This window comes from Gobius niger (genome assembly GCF_951799975.1).
Source record: "Gobius niger genome assembly, chromosome: 6".
Lineage (NCBI taxonomy): Eukaryota > Metazoa > Chordata > Actinopteri > Gobiiformes > Gobiidae > Gobius > Gobius niger.
This window is the reverse complement of record NC_136857.1, coordinates 16,979,594-16,998,687: the sequence shown is the minus strand read 5'-3', so window position 1 is coordinate 16,998,687 and position 19,094 is coordinate 16,979,594. Positions and strand designations below refer to the sequence as shown.

The window sequence follows — 19,094 nt, the reverse complement described above, 5'->3', positions numbered from 1 at the left end:
ATCTATGAAGACTTGTATCTATAAAGAGTGAAGCCTTAATTTTGCTGAAATAGTCGAAGGATCTCTCAGCTGTTGTGGGAGTGATGATGTTATAGTTTTGTCTTGTGTAAGCATCATTCCATTGACTAAAAATACCCAACTCAGACATAATAGGTCAACAAGTAGAAGCAATTTGTAGGAGTAAGTGTAGCTGTTGTAACTGCAAAAGCGCTACACTAGTCTTAGTTACTCTTTCGCTCTCGTAAACATCATGATTTTCGGAAAACTGGATACAAATATGGCACTCATGCGACTAATGATAGGCCTCAAAATAATATTAATACTTATGATAAATAGCTGATTTCATGTTTGTGGTCACTCACTTCCTGGTCTGTTTTCAGGGTGACAGCCCGAGACAGCGCCATGGCGACAGTTGCCGTGTCCCAGTGTCTCACCATCTCTTCATCAACCTGAAGAGCTTTACCTACAACAGCATCAGTGAGGACGCAGATGTGTACTTCTCGCTATATGACTCGCGAGAGGCCAAACAAATAAGGTACGTGCCCAATCTGCTACTTTAACTATGTTTTTGTATGCACTGATCAGGTATTGATTAAGATCATAAAGGCCAATTACAAGCAGCAGGTGCATGTACATGGTAAAGACTTGCTCAGAGTACATTCGAAAGAAATGTCGTGACAATACTAGAATACGCAGTGCTTCTTCTTGCAAGTAGTTATAAAGTTTTGCTTGGTTGGTATTGTATGTGGTTGATGTATAAAAAATCTTGTGCTCTGGGAACAGTGAGAAGTTCATGGTGAAACTCAACAAAAATGGAGGACCAAAGAACCCAGAGAAAGTGGATCGACTCTGCGCTCTCTTTACGGTAACTTGCTGCATTAGTCTGTAATAGTTTTAACATAGTGTGGGCCAGGGTATGGCTCAGTTACCACAGACATCAATGTGATATGGAGTTACATTATCCACAACTAAATGATAATAACAATAAGTTAAATGTTTGGAGCATGCATACTCTTGAAAAAGTCCATTATGTTCTTATTCATGTTGTAGTCGTAAGTGTGGGGCTCATTCTACCATCTGATTTCTCAAGTGCCTCAAGTACCAAGCCAAAATATTGAAACATAAACATACATAAACAAACACAACATATTTGTTATTGTGAATAAAAAAACAATATAACAATTTTGTTATCAATAAAAATAGTCATTGATTTGATTTGTTTAAATTGTTTCTATAGACATACATAGAGTCGGGATGCTTAAACATCTAGCTAGCTGTGAAACCGGCCATTGTGGATGTGTCTTTATTGGTGATTCTTTATAGCATACTATACTTGACTGCTAACACATCTTTTCTGCATCTTAAATCTCTTTACAATGAACTATAATTTTGCCTGATGGGACAGGTGGCTAAGTTCTATAGAGTTCGGGTCATATCGCTAAGCATCATGGGATTAGCAGCAATTATAAACTAATGGAGATTTTAAAAGGTGAAATACTGGAGTTATTGTTCCCGTGAAAACACTTGGACACCACAGTGAGCTGATCAGCCGCTAACGGAGCTGTTCCTAGCTAATGTTAGTCTTTGGAAAATATATGCCAACAGCTGCAAACATGGCAGATCTCCATGGTAACAGTGGATTTTCCTGAACTCTATGGCTACAGTACATTGATACATTCAGAAGAAATGACAGAGATGGTGCAAAAGATTCTCTGTAAATGCCTTTCACTAAGCCAAAGAGTCCAATATTATAACTGTATGTTTGGTTTTCTCCAGGACCTAAGCAGTAAAGACTTAAAGAGAGACCTCTACATAGTTGCACATGTCATTAGAACTGGTAAGCAATCAATAGCCTCAATGTGATTTCAGTTTTTATTGTAACCTCGGTGTCTTACACCAATGCTCCCATTCCATAGGCCGAATGTTGCTGAATGACTCAAAGAAAGGCCCACCCCATGTGCAGTACAGACGACCTTACGGCTGTGCGGTGCTGGCCATGAGTGATGTTTTCCACACCATTACAGATCTCAAGGAGGAGAAAGATTTTGTTCTCAAGGTTTACACGTAAGTTACTGTTTATTTCACTTGCGTTTCCAATTATAACAGTGAGGATGTGTCTGGGATTTTGTTTTAAGGCTTCTGAACTGAACACAATTGAGATTTGACAATGAGCAATCCATGGCTCAATCATATTGCTTTATTGCTTCTATGAATGCCATTTTGGGGACTTATTTTGGCCATTCAGAAGATCTTGATTGTACATTACTTGTGATGATTCATGGACAGTGTTTCATTCCAGAATTTGTGTTGTTATTGACATGTTCTCATGTGCGTGCCAGCTCCAGTCTCAGCGTTGATGCCTGCTGTGGAATGACCAGTGTGACAGTGAAGTGTCCTCTGTAAAATCAACACCTTCCTCTCTGATAGTCTATGGGATACTTGGCATGTTGTGAATTTGGCAGCTTCTTTAGGAAACAGAGGAAGCATTGTTGTGCAGCAGCCAGCCCAGCACAGAGCCTTGGGGTGAAGGAGATAGTAATGTCATAAATACATAGTCAGAGGACATTGGCAATAACATGAGATCAGCAGTTTTTTTTTTTTGTCAGTCAAAAGTGAGTGCCTTCGTCCGCAGTGGTGTCTTTGAGTTCATATCTTCATATATACTTACATGAAATAATAACCCCTCACTAAATAAAACCTCAATGTGCCATCTCCTTGTTTTATTATATATATATATATATAAAAAGAAATAAAATAAAATAATTATACTCATTACTACTTAATTAAACATCTACCTCTGAACTGAAATCCTCACAAAAATGTAAACACTTCCACTAGATTTCAGTATACAGTATCTCAGGATAATGGTAAATCTTACATCTCATCATTACCCACCTCTGGTCCCTTAATGCTCTTATGTCTACATTATGATATTTATTATGCAAGTTGGTGGAAAGTATACATCCATTTCAAGGACAGAAAGATGGTGGTTTTATTGGCTGCTGAGTTGAGGAGCACTTCCCTTTAAGAAGTATAAGCAGTGATTCAGAGCTGAGCTGCCTCCGAACTGTCGGCTTGTATAACGCTCCAGTCTGTGCATTTCCCCATGCCTTTCCCAGGGGCCTACAGGGCTCACAGTAATGAAAAAGGCTGGTAGAGCGTTGGCTGTCAGCTATGCTTAGTGTGCTGTTCATTTGGTCTAATGTGCTGCTTGATAGCACTCTCCCCTGCTGCTACCTTTCCTCCAGAAGGGGCTGCGTACTGGGACAGGCGGTTTGTGTGGTCCCACCGCGTTCCGTCCTTAACCCTCCATCTGGATTCACTAATGGGCCTGTTGTTTCTCTTTGCAGATGCAACAATGAAAACGAGTGGTACCAAGTTCACGAAAACATCATCCGCAAGTCCAACACCAAATACTCAGCTCCAAGCACAAACTATGGTAAATTATCTTTTATTTCATGCCTCTGCTTCACCTGCTTATGACAGTCTGTGTTTCATGTTTTAAACCAGGGGTGTCAAACTCGTTTTGGGTCGTGGCCCGAAATTCAACTCTGATGGCGGGTCGCGGACCACATTTAATGTTAACAGGAAAATACTGTGGAGAACATTTTCCCAATAAATGAACAATAATAATGAACTGTAACTCGGTCAAAGCCCTAACTTGACTGTAGCCTCATCAGTAACAACGGCTTACACTTGTGTTGCACTTTACAAGCCTGTGTCACAAATTTCTCAAAGTGCTACATAGTACTAATTATTCATTGGCTCCACACTCGGTGGTGGTAAGTTGTTATTGAAGCCACAGCTGCCCTGGGGCAGTCTGTCTATTTACCACGTGGCTGTAATGTGTTGTTCATATCCTGATCTCTTATTATATCAGTGTCCCCTGCTGGACACGAAATCGTTCCTTTTTTTTTTTTTTTTTTTAAGCTGCCCCCTAGTGGCTAGAGTGAGCAATTCTGGTTATTCTTTAAAAATTCATAACTCTGTACAGGACTGGGCTAGAGACTTGCTTTTTTTTTTTTTTTTCCATTTCTGCTCTACAGGGCAGGGGCCAGATTTAATGACACCCCTGTTTTAGAGAATGTGTAGCCAGTGCACTTGTTTTCAATGATGATAAAACCATTTGTAGATATGGATGGCAGTCTTTGTCTCTGGGTCTGATGTTACATGAATGATTTAACAACATCAGCTCTGATAGTTGGTGCAGGCAACTATCAATGTTGGGGGTTGTAATCCCGCCTCCTGCAGGTGCACACTGCCATTGTGTCCTTGGGCAAGACACTTCACCTCCCTTGCCTCCGGTGTCTCGTACATAGGTGTTTGACTGACAGTGTGAATGGGTGAGTGGTTCCTTGCTGTAAAGAGCTTTGAGTGCCTGATGTCGGTGGAAAAGCGCTACATAAGTTGAGACCATTTACCATTTCACAAATAATTCAGTTAACATTTCTGTTACAAACAAAGCCTAAACCGTGATGGTAGCCTCAGACATTATTTGTTTCCATTTTACTCTGGGTTCCTCGAATCACAGGAGCAGCAGGGCTTTGTTAATGGAAATGGGATGTAAGGATTCTGAATTTTACCCCAGCCCAGAACAAAGGCAAGTTTCGACAATATTCAAATCTATGGAAAATTCCTGGATATCTGAGAGCCTACACAAACAAATAAGGGCTTTTTCCCCATACAAAAAGTAAAACTGACAACAGTATGTTAATTGCACTGTAAGTAATTAATAAATAATTATGGACCTTTATAACTATGTTAAAATTAGCTACATGCCCTTTAACTGCATGCATGCCTCTCTAATATATACTGTATAGCGCTGTTGTGTGACTCATATGCTACAGAAATACCCACCAGTATGTATGCATTATTACACAAACACATATCTTTGCATCTTCCCGCTTCCAACCATTTGTTCCGCTTCCCTCTGCTCTCTCTGGCTCCCATCATGCTTCTCTCTCCGTCCTCATGTCTGTCTCCTCCCCCACGTTCTGACTAATGCCCCTTAAATAACCCTTTATTAGCTGCTTATCCTCCTTGTGTGTGTGTGTGTGTGTGTATTTTTTCTATCTAATTTCTACTTTACTTTTGACACCCTCACCTCTGCACGTGCTCTCACTCACCCCCAAGTTTATTTTTTCCCCCAGGCCTGATCATCTCCCTGCAGCTGCTGAGGGGCGAGCTGGAGACGATCCGGAGAGAAAACCAAGCCGTCTTCAACCGGGCCCTGGCTCTGACACGTAAACTCGGCTTCCCAGATGTCATCCTCCCAGGTAGGAAGGCGATAGGGAGCAGGGGGATAGGTGGTGCTGATGGGGTTGGAGAGGTGTAATAGTATTGAGAGAGCAGAGGCCAGATGGCTGCAGGAAGAAAAACAGAGGGAGGTCCAAGACTCAAATGGTAAGAAGGACGAGGAACATGGGTATAAGCTAAGGTCAAGGGGAAGAGAAGACACAACAAAAATAAGGAAAAAGGGTTAATTAAAAACTATTGCATTATTTTGTGATTTGTCCACTTCAGCTGTAAGCCTGTGTATATATGGCTGTAAAGCAGTACAAAGTAACTTGTTTACCTTAATAAATCTTTTTCGTAGTCCCTCTATGGGTAATACAAGTATTGATGGGACAATTGGTGTCTCTTGCCAGAAAACGACACTTGCAACTTTCCCTGCACCGAGCCGGAAGCGCCATACAAACTAATGGAATCACGAAGAAGAAGCTAACAGGCTAACGGGCAAAGCTAACTGTGGGCTAGCACCACTTTAGCCAAGCCAAGTTTAAGTGAAAAAAATGATCTCCATTTTGTCTTTTCTGTCAGTGTAGTATTTACTCTCACGGATAACGAATGAGTAAAAAAAAACGCAACATGCTCCGACACCTGCAGTGGAGCTTATGGCCTCTCGGGGCATGAGTTACTTAGTTCTGCTTTAAGCAAAAACTTAGATTGAAACTTTAAGACTTTTAGCATTCGCGTTTCTTTAGGTTTGGTTATATAACCCCAATATACAGCCAACAGGCCAATCAGATTCCAGGCTATGCTGTTGGGAGTCAACCTGCCTACCCTGTAGTTAGTGAGCAACATGCTTAACCCGCTATCCCACTGCTCTTGTTTACTTATACATTAATTTCCTTTATTCGCAATGATTATTTAATGCTCATTGGCATTTGTTCGACTAAAAGCCAGCTGGTACAATCGGAGTATGATTTGAGACTGGGTAAATGTTTCATGGAGAAATGCATTTGTTTTGCCCGTTGAAACTGCTATTACATTGTAACTTTGAGACATATTTTTGTAGTTCTGAATAGAAGCTGCTGGCACTTGGAGATTGGTAGTGATTGTGTGCTGCATGTGACAATCCTTAGTGAGAAATATGTGGGAACACTCTGTGATTGTTCAGGACTTTCGCATATTTTTAGCATTTTTCACAGCTAGTTTTCAGACAAACAATATTGTGTGTGCGCATTTTATTAATATTGTATGACGACTGTCGTAGACACTCTTTTAGGAGTGGGGCACTTACTGTTGTTCGGCCATTTTCCAATTAACATTAAGTGCATCTTGTTCTCAAAACTGCAACCACTTTTAACTTTCATCAATTGTCTAGAAATAGAGATGAAATGATACATATTGTTTTATTTGTTATGTATTTGATTTCGATCTGTGTGAACTAATGTTTGGCTAAGCATTAGATGGTTGTCGCTGCTTAAGGTTGTCTAACTGTTGGCACATTGCAAATGCACCATATGGCATGTTACAACCACCGCCTTTCATACTTCACAATCCAATCCAAAAACCTTATTTATTTGATTCAACTCCACTCCGCCTGTGTTTATAAATCATTTCCTCATATCAGCTCAAAGTGTAGTCTCCAGTCTTTTGTGTAGAGCTGGAGGCTGATGCTGACAGTAGTAACCCACATTCAGAGTAGTGAGCAGAGGAGACAGAGGAGAGGCGACATGGGGAGAGGCAGCATCACAGAAAGCGGATGGATGAGCTAAACTACAGCCCTAAAATGCACTCTGTTGTCGATTGTAGACTCGTTGGTAGTGTTTCAGTTGGCAAGGACTTGGCCTTTCCTGATACAAATTTGACATTTGTTTTTAAATTACTTCCTGACTTAATAATTTGCAACATTTTACACAAAAGAAAGAATACAAGTGCACCTTTTCAAGGAATAGGTCACGTCTTTTCCACACTGAGATATGTTCATGCCTGAGCTTAGACGAGTTCATGCGTAACTGTCTGGTCTTTGTGCGTGTTAGAGGGTAACATTAAATCGCTATTTATCATACTGATCAGGCTGCACAGTCGTACAACCTCTGTCATAGCCTTGACTGTGGTGCTCAGACTCTTGCGTATCAGTATGACGCTCTGAGAGGGTATTTATCCCTTTTCTGTGGAAGCATAGAGAAACTTGAATGGTAGGACTAGCGCAATGTCTCAAATTCATGTCTCCCGGTCCCGCACCGATGGTAAATAAACTTCTCCTGCATAAGACATCCTGACTGGTGCCTATTTTTCATCTATCCTCTCGAACACCAACAGCGCTCAGTCACGCAAGCAGACGAAAGACGTTGTTAGCATTGAGCCTCTGCCAGCATATTCATAGCTCCAAACTATGGTGAAGTTAGAAGCGACCAAACTATTCCACGTTTTCCCTATTTAAATACAGTTACATTAAAAGTTACACGATCCAAGTCGATTTTTTAAGCCGATAAAAAGGGGTACTATATTGTAAGGTGTAATAATACCTTAGGAGCACTTCGAATTTACTGGGCAGATGTCGAAGTACTCCTAAAGTTATTACAGGGAGAGGCTAAATGCTAACAACGTCTTTCATCTGCTTGCGTGACTGAGCGCACGCACAATGACAGTTACGCATCACCTCGTCTAAGCTAAGGTAAGAAAATATCTCAGTATGGAAAAACGGTGGCCTATTCCTTTAAATCAGCCATCTTTACTGTGAGCTGGCTGTCTTCCCTTTTGACCTGACTTTGCTGAGAGCGGGACATCATCAGCTCGTCTCCATGGCAATCTTGCTTCTTTGCTTGCCTTTGATGTCTTTAAGTCCTGAATTTTAATGTATGTATTCTCTGTACAGCACATTGAGTTACTTACACTTTATAAATGAAATTGCCTTGCCATTGCTTCGATTATACTTCGCCTTCTTAATGCCTTATTTTGATCACCCATTGCAAAAGTAGCATTGTCTGTGTAGCTGTGCATTAGGAACAAGTTAGGAGTCACTGGCATGTTTGTTTGTGCTGTGAGTTTCGGTGGCAATGTAACAATAGCTTGTTGTAGCTTAGCACTTACTGTTTTTTTATTCAGATACTGCTCTTTTGTACTTTGCATCAAATCTATTAAGCCTGGTTGCTTTTACAATAAAATCATGGACCTCTTTTACTTTTATATTGTAGGTGATTTACACAAAAAGTTGCTTTACCAGCCAGCAACAGTGTTAAAGTGTGTTAAAGCGCAACTCATACGTAAAACCACCCTAGTTTTGATATAGAAAGGTGAGTCTGAAACATGGTTTGTACATGCGCAGGGGATGAAGAGTGAATATAATAGCAGAAGGTGAGAGCTGTCAGACAGGAGGCCTAAAGGAAGACCAAAAGTGGGGAATTATGGATGTTTTTCTAACCTTGGAAAGGACAGCCCAAAGGGAAAAGATGAGTTTTATCTCTAGCGAGTTGAGTGTGGGAGGTCAAAGCGGTTTGCAAATATTTTAATTACTAAATACAAAACAACACTTCAAGGCTCTTGCAAATTAGCCTTTTTAGGGCTTTCTTTTTAGCTCTGTTTTCTAACATGCACTAATGGTACCACAGCCACAACTTTCCCACATCATTTTTTAACAGGTCAAGCTAGTGATACTAAATCAGCAAACCGTTTGAAAATTGCAAATTGTAGTCAGGGAATAAAGTAATAAAGAAAGGTCAACATTGCCAGATGGCCACGAAAGCACAGAAGGGACAAAATACTGGCTATGTTACTGTGTAGGAATCTCCAGTTTTAACAGAAGACATTTAGTTCTAATTGTAGTCTAAAAAAGCATTCCTGGTATAATTTCTGTTAAAGCACGCTCCAGATTTAGTTACAGGCTTAGTGATGGATGGACAATCATTGAAATTGAAAATAACCAGTTTAATGTTCCATATTATCCTCATTGATCGACCCACAGGAGACGGCATTAGAGGTGATAAGTATATACTTCCTGGAGACACAGGGGATGAAATGTGAGAAGGATTAGTCAGTCAAGGAGAGAGGTTTTCCATCAATATCCATCAGAGCTGCAGAGAACAAGAGAAGGCGCTTTAAGCTTGAGACCTCCTTTGAAACAGATGGTCTTGACCTCTCACATAAATCATACCAAAGGACTATGTAAAAACAAAAAAGGAAGAGAAGATTACTCAGTTACTTAAAGGTTGATGGTTCGATACACACAGTTTATTAGATAGTTTGTATGTGACATTCTTGGTGATAAAAACACTAGTAGTGCCTTGGTAACACTTTTTTAGGTTAACGTTCCCACACTATCTGTTAAAGCAGTACTAAGTAACACATGCCCCTAGAGGCCACAAGCGCCACTGCAGCACTGTAGCATGTTGCGTTTTTTTACTCATTAATTGTCCGTGAGAGAAAATACTACGCTGAGAGAAAAGACAAAGGGAGAGAGGGATATTGTACATCCAATTACACAATGGAGATACATTTTTTTCACTCAAACTTGGCTGTAAATACTGTTTAAGTGGCGCTAGCTCACAGTTAGCTTTGCCCGTTAGCCTGTTAGCTTCTTCTTCGTGATTCCATTAGTGTGTATTGGTGACTCCGACCTGGTGGCAGCAAAGTTGCAATTGTGGTTTTAAGGCCAGAGACCCCCCAATCATCCCATTAACACTTGTATTACCTCCAGAGGGACTACGAAAAGGATTTTATTAAGGTAAACAAGCTACTTAGTACTGCTTTAAAAAAAAAGGTTGACAGTTCGATCCAAACAGATTATTGTATAGTTTGTATGTGGCATTCTTGGTGATACAAACACTAGTAGTGCTACGGTAACACTTTTTAGGTCAATATTCCTGCACTATCTGAAGCACTGTTTAGTCAGCAAAAGTTTTTTAGTCAACAAAAGTTTTTTTGTTTTTTTTGTGGAAAAAATGTTCTGGAGCCGAAAAGCATTTGGTGTTCGAGCCGAGGTCTATTTCTGAAACGTCTGTGTTAAAACCCTCATTATTACGCACATGGGAAGTTAATCGGAGACAGTTTGTACTTGCATCAAAGTCTGCTGACAAACATCGACGGCGCACGCTGCGAAGCACCACATTGTCAACAGCATAGACAGACACGATTTGAGCGCTCCATATTTATGTAAAGTCTCACTGCTGTTGGTAAAGCAGCCCGTTTGTTTGTTGGCACTACCATCACAGTATAGTCGGGACAAACTGTAGAGTGTCATCATCGTTGATATAACACACACAGTTTCTCATGCAATTTTGTCTGTATTTTCCTTTTTTACTCAGCTAAAATGGAGAATGTGGCTTTCTTACGAGTGTCACATTTAAATACATACTGGACATTTTCTAAACTCTTTCTTGGCCTTTAATAAGTCGTTATACCTGGCTCAATATGAGTCATCATCAGTCGGAAATTGCTTGGATATAAATAACTACTAACTTTATAAATAACCAGTCTATCTCCTTACAGTTTTGCAATTATCTATTTTGATCGTCTGTTTTACAAAAAGAGCTGTGTGGTGTGACAAGCCGAATTGCCAGCTAAAGATGGCACTCAAAATGAATTCGAGCTATTTTTCAGACGCTGTCTTCTGCTCATACGTCCCGTTCTAACATTAGACCAGTGTCAACAGAAAGCAGCCTCTCAGTGTGTCTTTGTTAATTAAACCGCGCCATCTTGATTCTGTTGGTCATTGTTGTTGTTTGTTTTCCTGCAGGTGACACACGGAACGACCTGTACTTGACACTGGAGCGGGGCGAGTTTGAGAGAGGAGGAAAGAGCGTCCAGAAGAACATTGAAGTCACTCTATACGTCCTGTACGCCGACGGGGACACTCTGAAAGTATGACATACATTTAGGAATGTATTGTGTTTGTGTAGTAGAGATATCCTCACTTTAAGCTACAACCATATTTGATATTTTCCCACATTTGTTTCACATATATTAACAAATCTTTACTGTCACATGGAAGTTTGTAGGCTCAATTCCCATTGCAGTTCCTTCAACTTCCTCCCATTGTCCAAAGACTTGTTTTAAAATTGACGAACCTATGGTAATTAACCCATAGCTAATGAATGTGAGGGTGAATGTGACTAACCAGGCATATTCCAGGTTTAACTCCACCTGCCTAATCCCAAAATTAGTGGGACGCCTTGCAATATGAACCACTGTCTGACGAACAGAGATAAATCAATTATAGTGGCAAATTTGTTTGATACAGGACAGTATGTGTTTAGTTTCTCACCTTGCTCAATAATTCAGTATAGTAATGTTCTTTCACTATTTCAGGACTGTATCAGTTTGGGCACTGGTGAGCCCAACACGTCTGAGTACCGCTCGTTCGTCCTGTACCACAACAACAGCCCACGCTGGAGTGAGATGGTCAAACTGCCAATCCCCATCGACCGCTTCAGAGGATCCCACCTGCGCTTCGAGTTCAGACACTGCTCCAGTAAGTTCAGCTGTCATGCCTTTGCACTGCAAAAGATACTATAATTAAATAACATTACTGTGATCTAGGGTATAAGGAATTAGACTCAGTTGTTACATCAATTAAATCTTTCCGTGTTGCATAATAGGCTATGGGTAAGGCTAGCCACTTTGGCAAATTTTAGCTTTACTACTGCCACTTATACTGTATTTGCTAGTACAATTGCCACTACTGCCTATGGTTTGTAATTAATCCACGCATGGACATTGCAGTGTGTAGATACAGTACTTAATAAATGGATTTAATTTCTTTCAGCTAAAGACAAAGGAGAGAAGAAGCTTTTTGGCTTTGCGTTTACTCCTCTTATGAGAGAAGACGGGACCACTCTGTCAGATGAGGTCCATGAGCTGTATGTGTATAAGGTAAGAAAATAATTTTGATTTGTAACAACGTGCTTGAATACGTTTAATCACCTCTCTGTCTCTTTGTGGTTGTTTTAGTGTGATGAGAATGCCACCTTCAGTAACCAGGGCCTGTACCTGAGCCTACCCTGCTGTAAGGAGGACTTCAACAGCTGCTCCAACCTCCCGGCCAACCTGCCCTTCCAGAGGAGCCCCAAAGAAACCTTCTGGGTCTCCACCATCCTTTGCTCCACCAAACTCACACAGAATGGTATTATGATTGTATGAATATGCAGAAAAAAAATGCGTAAAGGGGCATCATGCTCCATACTAGCCTCAAGCCTGAATAAATGAAGGAAAAAGGCTGAATTAATTGAATAGATTGCTAAATGTAACAAAAACACTGTCCTTAAGTAATGAATGAATTGAAATCTTGTGTTTGCAGTGGACCTGCTTGCCCTGCTGAACTGGAAAGCCCATCCCGACAGAGTGTTGGACATCCTAGGACGACTGCGCCAGATCAGTGGGGAAGAGATTATCAAAGTTAGTGTGACTGCAGTTTACATAAGGCCTTACAAGAGGTGTATAAAAAAACTGAGAAAATTGACAAAAGGGGAAATCAAACAAGGATAACAGTAAATCACATTTAAAAAACAATTGGTCAAAACATGGCATTTCCAAAACCTTTGCAATGACAGAATTCTCCCTTTGTTGCCTTCAGGGCTGTAGATTTGGCAGATGGACATGCCTCGCCTGGTGTCTACTTACCTTTTTTTTGCAGTCATGTGATCCTTTGTTTGTCATGTTTTTAGAAAAGGGGTTAGCTGCTTCTATTTTTGTTACTATGCGGTCCTTTGTTCTGATGCTGTGGTGATACAGTAAGTCTCTTTTTTTTCCTCCCTTCTCTCTTTCAACAGTTCTTGCGAGATGTTCTAGACACGCTTTTCTGTCTCCTGGATGACAACACTGATAAATATGGACCTTTAGTTTTCCAGTCATTGGTAGGATATGTTCTATTATTGAATCCGCAGACTTATTTGAAAGGAAAAGTACTCTTACCCTCATAAACGGAAATGTATCTTGTGTTTGTGTTTTCCAGGTATTCATTATTAACTTGCTCAGGGACAGCCGCTTCTACCACTTCAGGCCTGTCATAGACGCCTACATACAGAATAATTTTGCTGGCGCATTAGCATACAAGTAAATGGCATTTTACCAAGAGAATTTCTTATCTTGGACTCTCTTTAATGTAAATGCCTTAAACTCTTTGATGTATCTTTGTAGGGAACTGATCCGATGTCTGAAGTGGTACATGGATCGATCGGCTGAGGTTGTGAGGCAGGACCACATCCAAGAGGCAATGAGGGTAAAACATCATTTACAGTACTTATTACAACACAGTTATTTTTACTAATAACTTGAAATGGTGCTGTAGGAATGAATGTAAAACGAGTTGTTTCCACCTTTAAGTAGCAGTTCTTCAACTTTCCTCCCATGCCTGAGTCCTAGTTGCTGGGTAACCTACAGTGGTAATACGAAAATGAATAAATTATCAGCCAAACAACATGAGGGCTTCACAGATAATGCATTCTGACTTATTTTTCAGCACTACTTCCTACACCTCTTAACATGAGGAATTACAAAAAATAAAGTATTAATGGCTGATAAACAGTACAAAACCATGTCCTTCAATATCACTGTGCTATGGCGACTTAAAATAAATCTAATCATGAATCTATAAATGATGGAGGATATTGACATGTGGAGAGAGTGCTGTCTTTGGATTTCCATTGTAATCTGATCGTATAGAGAGATATGCAGTCATAAGCCCGCAGACGCGTCTGTAACTTATTGATTTTGTCCATTCTTACTTTGTGCTCATTGTCTTGGTTTAGACCTGAAACCAGGAAGTGTGCTTTTATAGCCCGAACGCCTACATAAGACGTGGTCAACAAAGTATTGATCTGCTAGCGCCATGCTGCAGCTTTTGCCCTTTCGACAAACTCTCCACTGCCGGAGTAGAGCATCAGATACATCATGCAAATCAAAGACCTTTCGAAGTTAAATAACATAAAATACCATTGCAAAACTGACAAAGAATTCAAAAGCATAACACTCTACACTCTTACCTATTTTTCAACTTTAAAGATGAACATTGAACATTCTCTGATATGTAGGGGAGAGTGGGGTAAGATGAGCCACCCTTATACTTTTACTTTATGTGAGATTATAGATTTGATATTTACATGATTTGAAAAACGGCTGTAAAATAACCCCACTTTTTATGAAAAAGTTTTTTTGTGTGTGTTTTTTTATCACAAAAACGATTGTCGTAAAAATCAAATAAATCTTGATCCATTTTTCCCCTCATGTTGGTTGATCATTTAGTTGAAAAGCAGATTAATAGCTGAGGCAGATTTCTTCCTAAATAAACTCAACTAAAATAGGGTAAATTGACCGAGGAGTGAAAATAGTTGCATTGTTTATTGGTGGGTCTGGGTCTAGTAGAGACAAGCAAATTAAAATGAAATATTACATTAAAAAATGTGGGTTGTTTAGAGCCAAAATTGCATAAATTACAGATGGTGCGTATGAAACGAATAAAATTGCTCATGGGAAACACTAAAATGTAACAAAATAAGACTTGTTTAGTGTCAATTTCACCTTTATATCTGGTGGTTCAATTCACCCCAAGATCTGGTTCAACCTCCCCTAGTCCTGGGGTAAACTGAGCCACAACATCTTTAAAACCAAATATTCCAGGCGATTTCTAACGATGCAAACAACTAGAAAACATCCCAAATTGTATGTAAATAGTAAAATTTTGTATCTTTTTTATACTGTCTTTACAGAACAACCACCAAAGCAAAAGTGGCTCATCTTACCCCATCTTACCCCTCTACCCTGTACAATTTCAGATGAGAACAGACTGTTACTGCTTTGAGGATACTTTGAATGCTATGGGATTTATTCCAATCGAGCAGTTAGGAGAGAGAACAAATTAACTTCAGACCAAATGACAATACTAATACTAATGTTTGCAGATTGTGTTCACTGTGTTCATGATTCAACCAATTACTGCGCGACAAAAGAAACAAAAACTTCGACTGTGGGCTGGGTGCTCGCAGGATGCTGGATGGAGAACCCCATGTAAACATTTTGCGATCACTGGTCTAACACCGGACTGTTCCTGTCTGATCCTGCCCAGGCGCTGGAGTACCTGTTCAAGTTCATCGTGCAGTCCCGCATCCTGTACTCACGGGCCACCTGTGGGATGGAGGAGGAGCAGTTCAGAGCCAGTATCCAGGAGCTCTTCCAGTCCATCCGCTTTGTCCTCAGCCTGGACTCCCGCAGCTCGGAGAATCTTGTCTTCACACAGGTCAGATAGGACAGTCTGCAGGACATTGTACACTATGGAAAACCTCACTGGCACATATCAGTTTTCAATATTGTGCATCACGCATCCACACCATATCGGCTTGATTTCACTGTTGCTAATTTTGTCACACTTTCATCTCACCAATTTTGCATGCTCTACTTCCTTGGCAGCTTTTTCCAGAGTTAAGTTTTTATTTTTATTTTGCACACTGCATATTTCAGCATCATTGACCCACTGTTGGTTTGCTTTTGGACAGTGTAGAGGTGTGAGCAGATGCATGGCTCTCTATGTTCATTCTCCTGGGTTTTCTTTCTTTTCCAGTATGCACTTTCTGTTGCTTTTTATGATACTGTACATCATTTACTTCACTGTATTGTGTAGCATTTTGCTCTTGCTTTGTAATGAACAGGAATTTTCAGCAGCAGGGAACATTTTCATAGCTTTTCGTTCTGGTTCAATCCTGGCTTATCTACTGTAGCTAAGACCACATGTATAAAAGGGAGTAATGGTTCCAAAACGTCATAGAACTATTTTTCCGTACCATGAAAAACATGTGTAACTTACTCTTTGAAATGTTCTGAACACTGATTTGTTTCCACGTCTCCCCTCAGGCGGCCCTGCTGAACAGCTTCCCGGATATTTTCGACGAGCTGCTGCAGATGTTCACAGTGCAGGAGGTGGCGGAGTACGTGAGGGGCACTCTGGGGAGCATGCCCAGCACCGTCGACATTGGACAGTCCATGGATGTAGTCAAACTGCAGTCCATCGCTCGCACCGTTGAAAGCCGGCTATTCTTCTTCCCAGGTGATTTTGTAATCCATTTAGCTCACAATAACAGTTGACCTGATACTGTGTAGTTTGTGTGTGGAAATAATGAGCATTTACACATGGCATTTGATTCAATTAGGACAAATATTGTTTTAAATGTGAACAGAGATTTTCTTCTCCGAGATCCCTCAGCCTGAATGATGTAACTTTGTGGCCTCAAATTATTAGAAAACTGTTATTTTAGTCAAGGACATATTTGAAATGTTGAAAATGCAGGAAAAGTACAGTCATAACAATAGCAAATAATGGACAACTCTGCATAACTACTTTCCTCTGTCGTCTTTCTGTTCAGAGTCTCGAAGCATTTTGCTGCCTGTTGTACTGCACCACATCCATCTGCATCTTCGCCAGCAGAGGGAGCTACTAATATGTTCAGGGATTCTGAGCAGCATATTCTCCATCATTAAGTCAAGCTCTATGGTGCGTCTATCGTTTATTCTAAGTAATTTACCTGATATGCAAAGTACATTCAATTTCACATTCAGTTTAATTGAGTTGATGTGCCAGAATCGAGTATGCTAAGCATGAGTAAAGAGTGTGGTTAATATTTCCCCAAATTATGTGGTGTTAGGAGTCTTCAGTGCAGGAAGAGGTGGAGATGATGGTGGAGAGTCTCCTGGATGTTCTGCTGCAGACCCTGCTGTCGATCATGAGCAAATCTCACTCAGTGGAGACATCTAGAGGACAACGCTGCCCCCAGTGTACGGCCGAGATAACTGTAAGCACGAATCCTCTAGTATGTTATCAAGTGCAATCAAAGTATATTTAAGTTTCTGTTTTTTTTGTCTGAAATGCCCTCTCTTTCATCCAGGGGGAGTATGTCTCTTGTCTTCTCTCCTTGCTTCGGCTCATGACAGAGCTCCACTTTCACCATTTGCTCAACAACTTCCACAGCAAAGAGGAGCTTAAGGTTCGATGCTTGTACAATCCTTTTTTTTCTTAAGGGCCACTATATAATTTTTTTCATTCTAAATAACTTATTGTTTTGCAGGAGTTTTTGTTGAAAATATTCTGCGTATTTCGAAACCTGATGAAACTGACCATCTTCCCCCGAGATTGGAGTGTGATGAGGCTCCTAACCAGTCAGTAAGTCAAATTCTATAATGCTTCTGTTCCTCAAATATCGAGGAACTATTAAGCATCAGTCTGTGTAGATTATCTTGAAGGTGATGCAGGTCAGGTCATTCTTCCTCATCTATTTTTGGCAAACATTTTTTTGTTTTGAAGATGACAGTGATTGTTTGCTCTGTTTTTTCTGCAGTATCATTGTGGTGACAACCCAGTTCCTGTCTCCGGCACTGCACAAGAACTTTTCAGAGGCTGATTTTGATTTTAAGGTTTGTATGTAGATTGTCAGGACATAATAAAGTGTGATTTTAGAAATGACTTGATGCCACCACTACAGACTCTCTTTCACTATTATGAGAATTTAAAACCTTTTAACCCCCACCTGAACTGAGCGCATTTTCTCTAGTTTGGCATTACCCAGATCTAAAAGCTTGATGAAAAAAGCATCAATCTAGCAACAAAGAAACGTAGCCAAAAACATGACTGAAGAGTGATGAAAAAGCTACATGAAAGCCACGAAAGAGCGAGAAAAAACAGAAACCGACAAAACCCAGACAAAAAGCGTCAAAAAAGGAACGATAAAAAGCGAAGAAAACATGATTAAAATATCACAAATACATTGTTCTTAGTATGTTGTTTGAGGGGCAGTACTATGTTTTTAAAATGTGCTATATAAATAAACCTTGACCGTGACCTTGACAAGAAAACTACAAAAAGTCAACAAAAAAAATGATGATAGCATGGCCTGCCCTTTATAATAGTTGAGACATGAATAAAGTAACTGAAATCAGAGTAGATTTGCATTGTGCCTTTAAGTCACTGGTCTACAGTATATACCATTTGACCATTTGACCATTTAACCATTTGACCATTTAACCATTTGACATTTGACAATTTAACCATTTAACCATTTGACCATTTGACCATTTGACCATTTGACCATTTGACATTTGACATTTGACATTTGACAATTTAACCATTTAACCATTTAACCATTTGACCATTTGACCATTTGACCATTTGACCATTTGACCATTTAACCATTTGACATTTGACAATTTAACCATTTAACCATTTGACCATTTGACCATTTGACCATTTGACCATTTAACCATTTGACATTTGACAATTTAACCATTTGACCATTTGACCATTTGACCATTTGACCATTTGACCATTTAACCATTTGACCATTTGACCATTTGACCATTTGACCATTTGACCATTTGACCATTTGACCATTTAACCATTTAACCATTTAACCATTTAACCATTTAACCATTTAACCATTTGACCATTTGACCATTTGACCATTTGACCATTTGACATTGAACCATTGAACCATTGAACCATTGAACCATTTAACCATTTGACCATTTGACCATTTGACATTGAACCATTGAACCATTGAACCATTGAACCATTTGACCATTTGACCATTTGACATTTGACATTTGACATTTGACATTTGACATTTGACATTTAACCATTTGATATTTGACAATTTGAACACCAGTCTGCATAAGTTTAAGTTGCAAGTGTCCAAACTAGAGGCTTCACACAATAGACTAGTGTCCACTTGAGGACAAATAAAAGATAGAAAAAGACCAGGTTGCTGAAAAGGAAAGGCGTCCACTGTGTAACAAGTAGACAAATAGGACATATTTCACTTGTATAACATGGTCAACTGACTGTAGCAGACCCAGACAGATGGGTGACTATCCAAGTGAGCTAAATCTCTGAC

The 19,094-nt window shown here is 39.9% G+C and overlaps 1 protein-coding gene across 1 annotated transcript in view; it reads left to right on the top strand.

Moving 5' to 3' along the window:
- Positions 1–19,094, top strand: part of LOC306964042 (dedicator of cytokinesis protein 3-like) — a 52,912-nt gene that overhangs the window by 19,599 nt on the left and 14,219 nt on the right. The window contains exons 9-29 of the mRNA XM_079557882.1: positions 381–535; positions 784–865; positions 1,777–1,837; positions 1,917–2,064; positions 3,351–3,439; positions 5,151–5,276; positions 10,961–11,085; positions 11,533–11,695; positions 11,990–12,096; positions 12,175–12,346; positions 12,521–12,618; positions 12,993–13,076; positions 13,175–13,275; positions 13,360–13,441; positions 15,284–15,454; positions 16,066–16,258; positions 16,575–16,702; positions 16,854–17,000; positions 17,094–17,192; positions 17,274–17,368; positions 17,544–17,619. Coding sequence (XP_079414008.1) covers positions 381–535; positions 784–865; positions 1,777–1,837; positions 1,917–2,064; positions 3,351–3,439; positions 5,151–5,276; positions 10,961–11,085; positions 11,533–11,695; positions 11,990–12,096; positions 12,175–12,346; positions 12,521–12,618; positions 12,993–13,076; positions 13,175–13,275; positions 13,360–13,441; positions 15,284–15,454; positions 16,066–16,258; positions 16,575–16,702; positions 16,854–17,000; positions 17,094–17,192; positions 17,274–17,368; positions 17,544–17,619 — 2,502 coding nt within the window. The remainder of the gene's footprint in view (positions 1–380; positions 536–783; positions 866–1,776; positions 1,838–1,916; positions 2,065–3,350; positions 3,440–5,150; positions 5,277–10,960; positions 11,086–11,532; positions 11,696–11,989; positions 12,097–12,174; positions 12,347–12,520; positions 12,619–12,992; positions 13,077–13,174; positions 13,276–13,359; positions 13,442–15,283; positions 15,455–16,065; positions 16,259–16,574; positions 16,703–16,853; positions 17,001–17,093; positions 17,193–17,273; positions 17,369–17,543; positions 17,620–19,094) is intronic.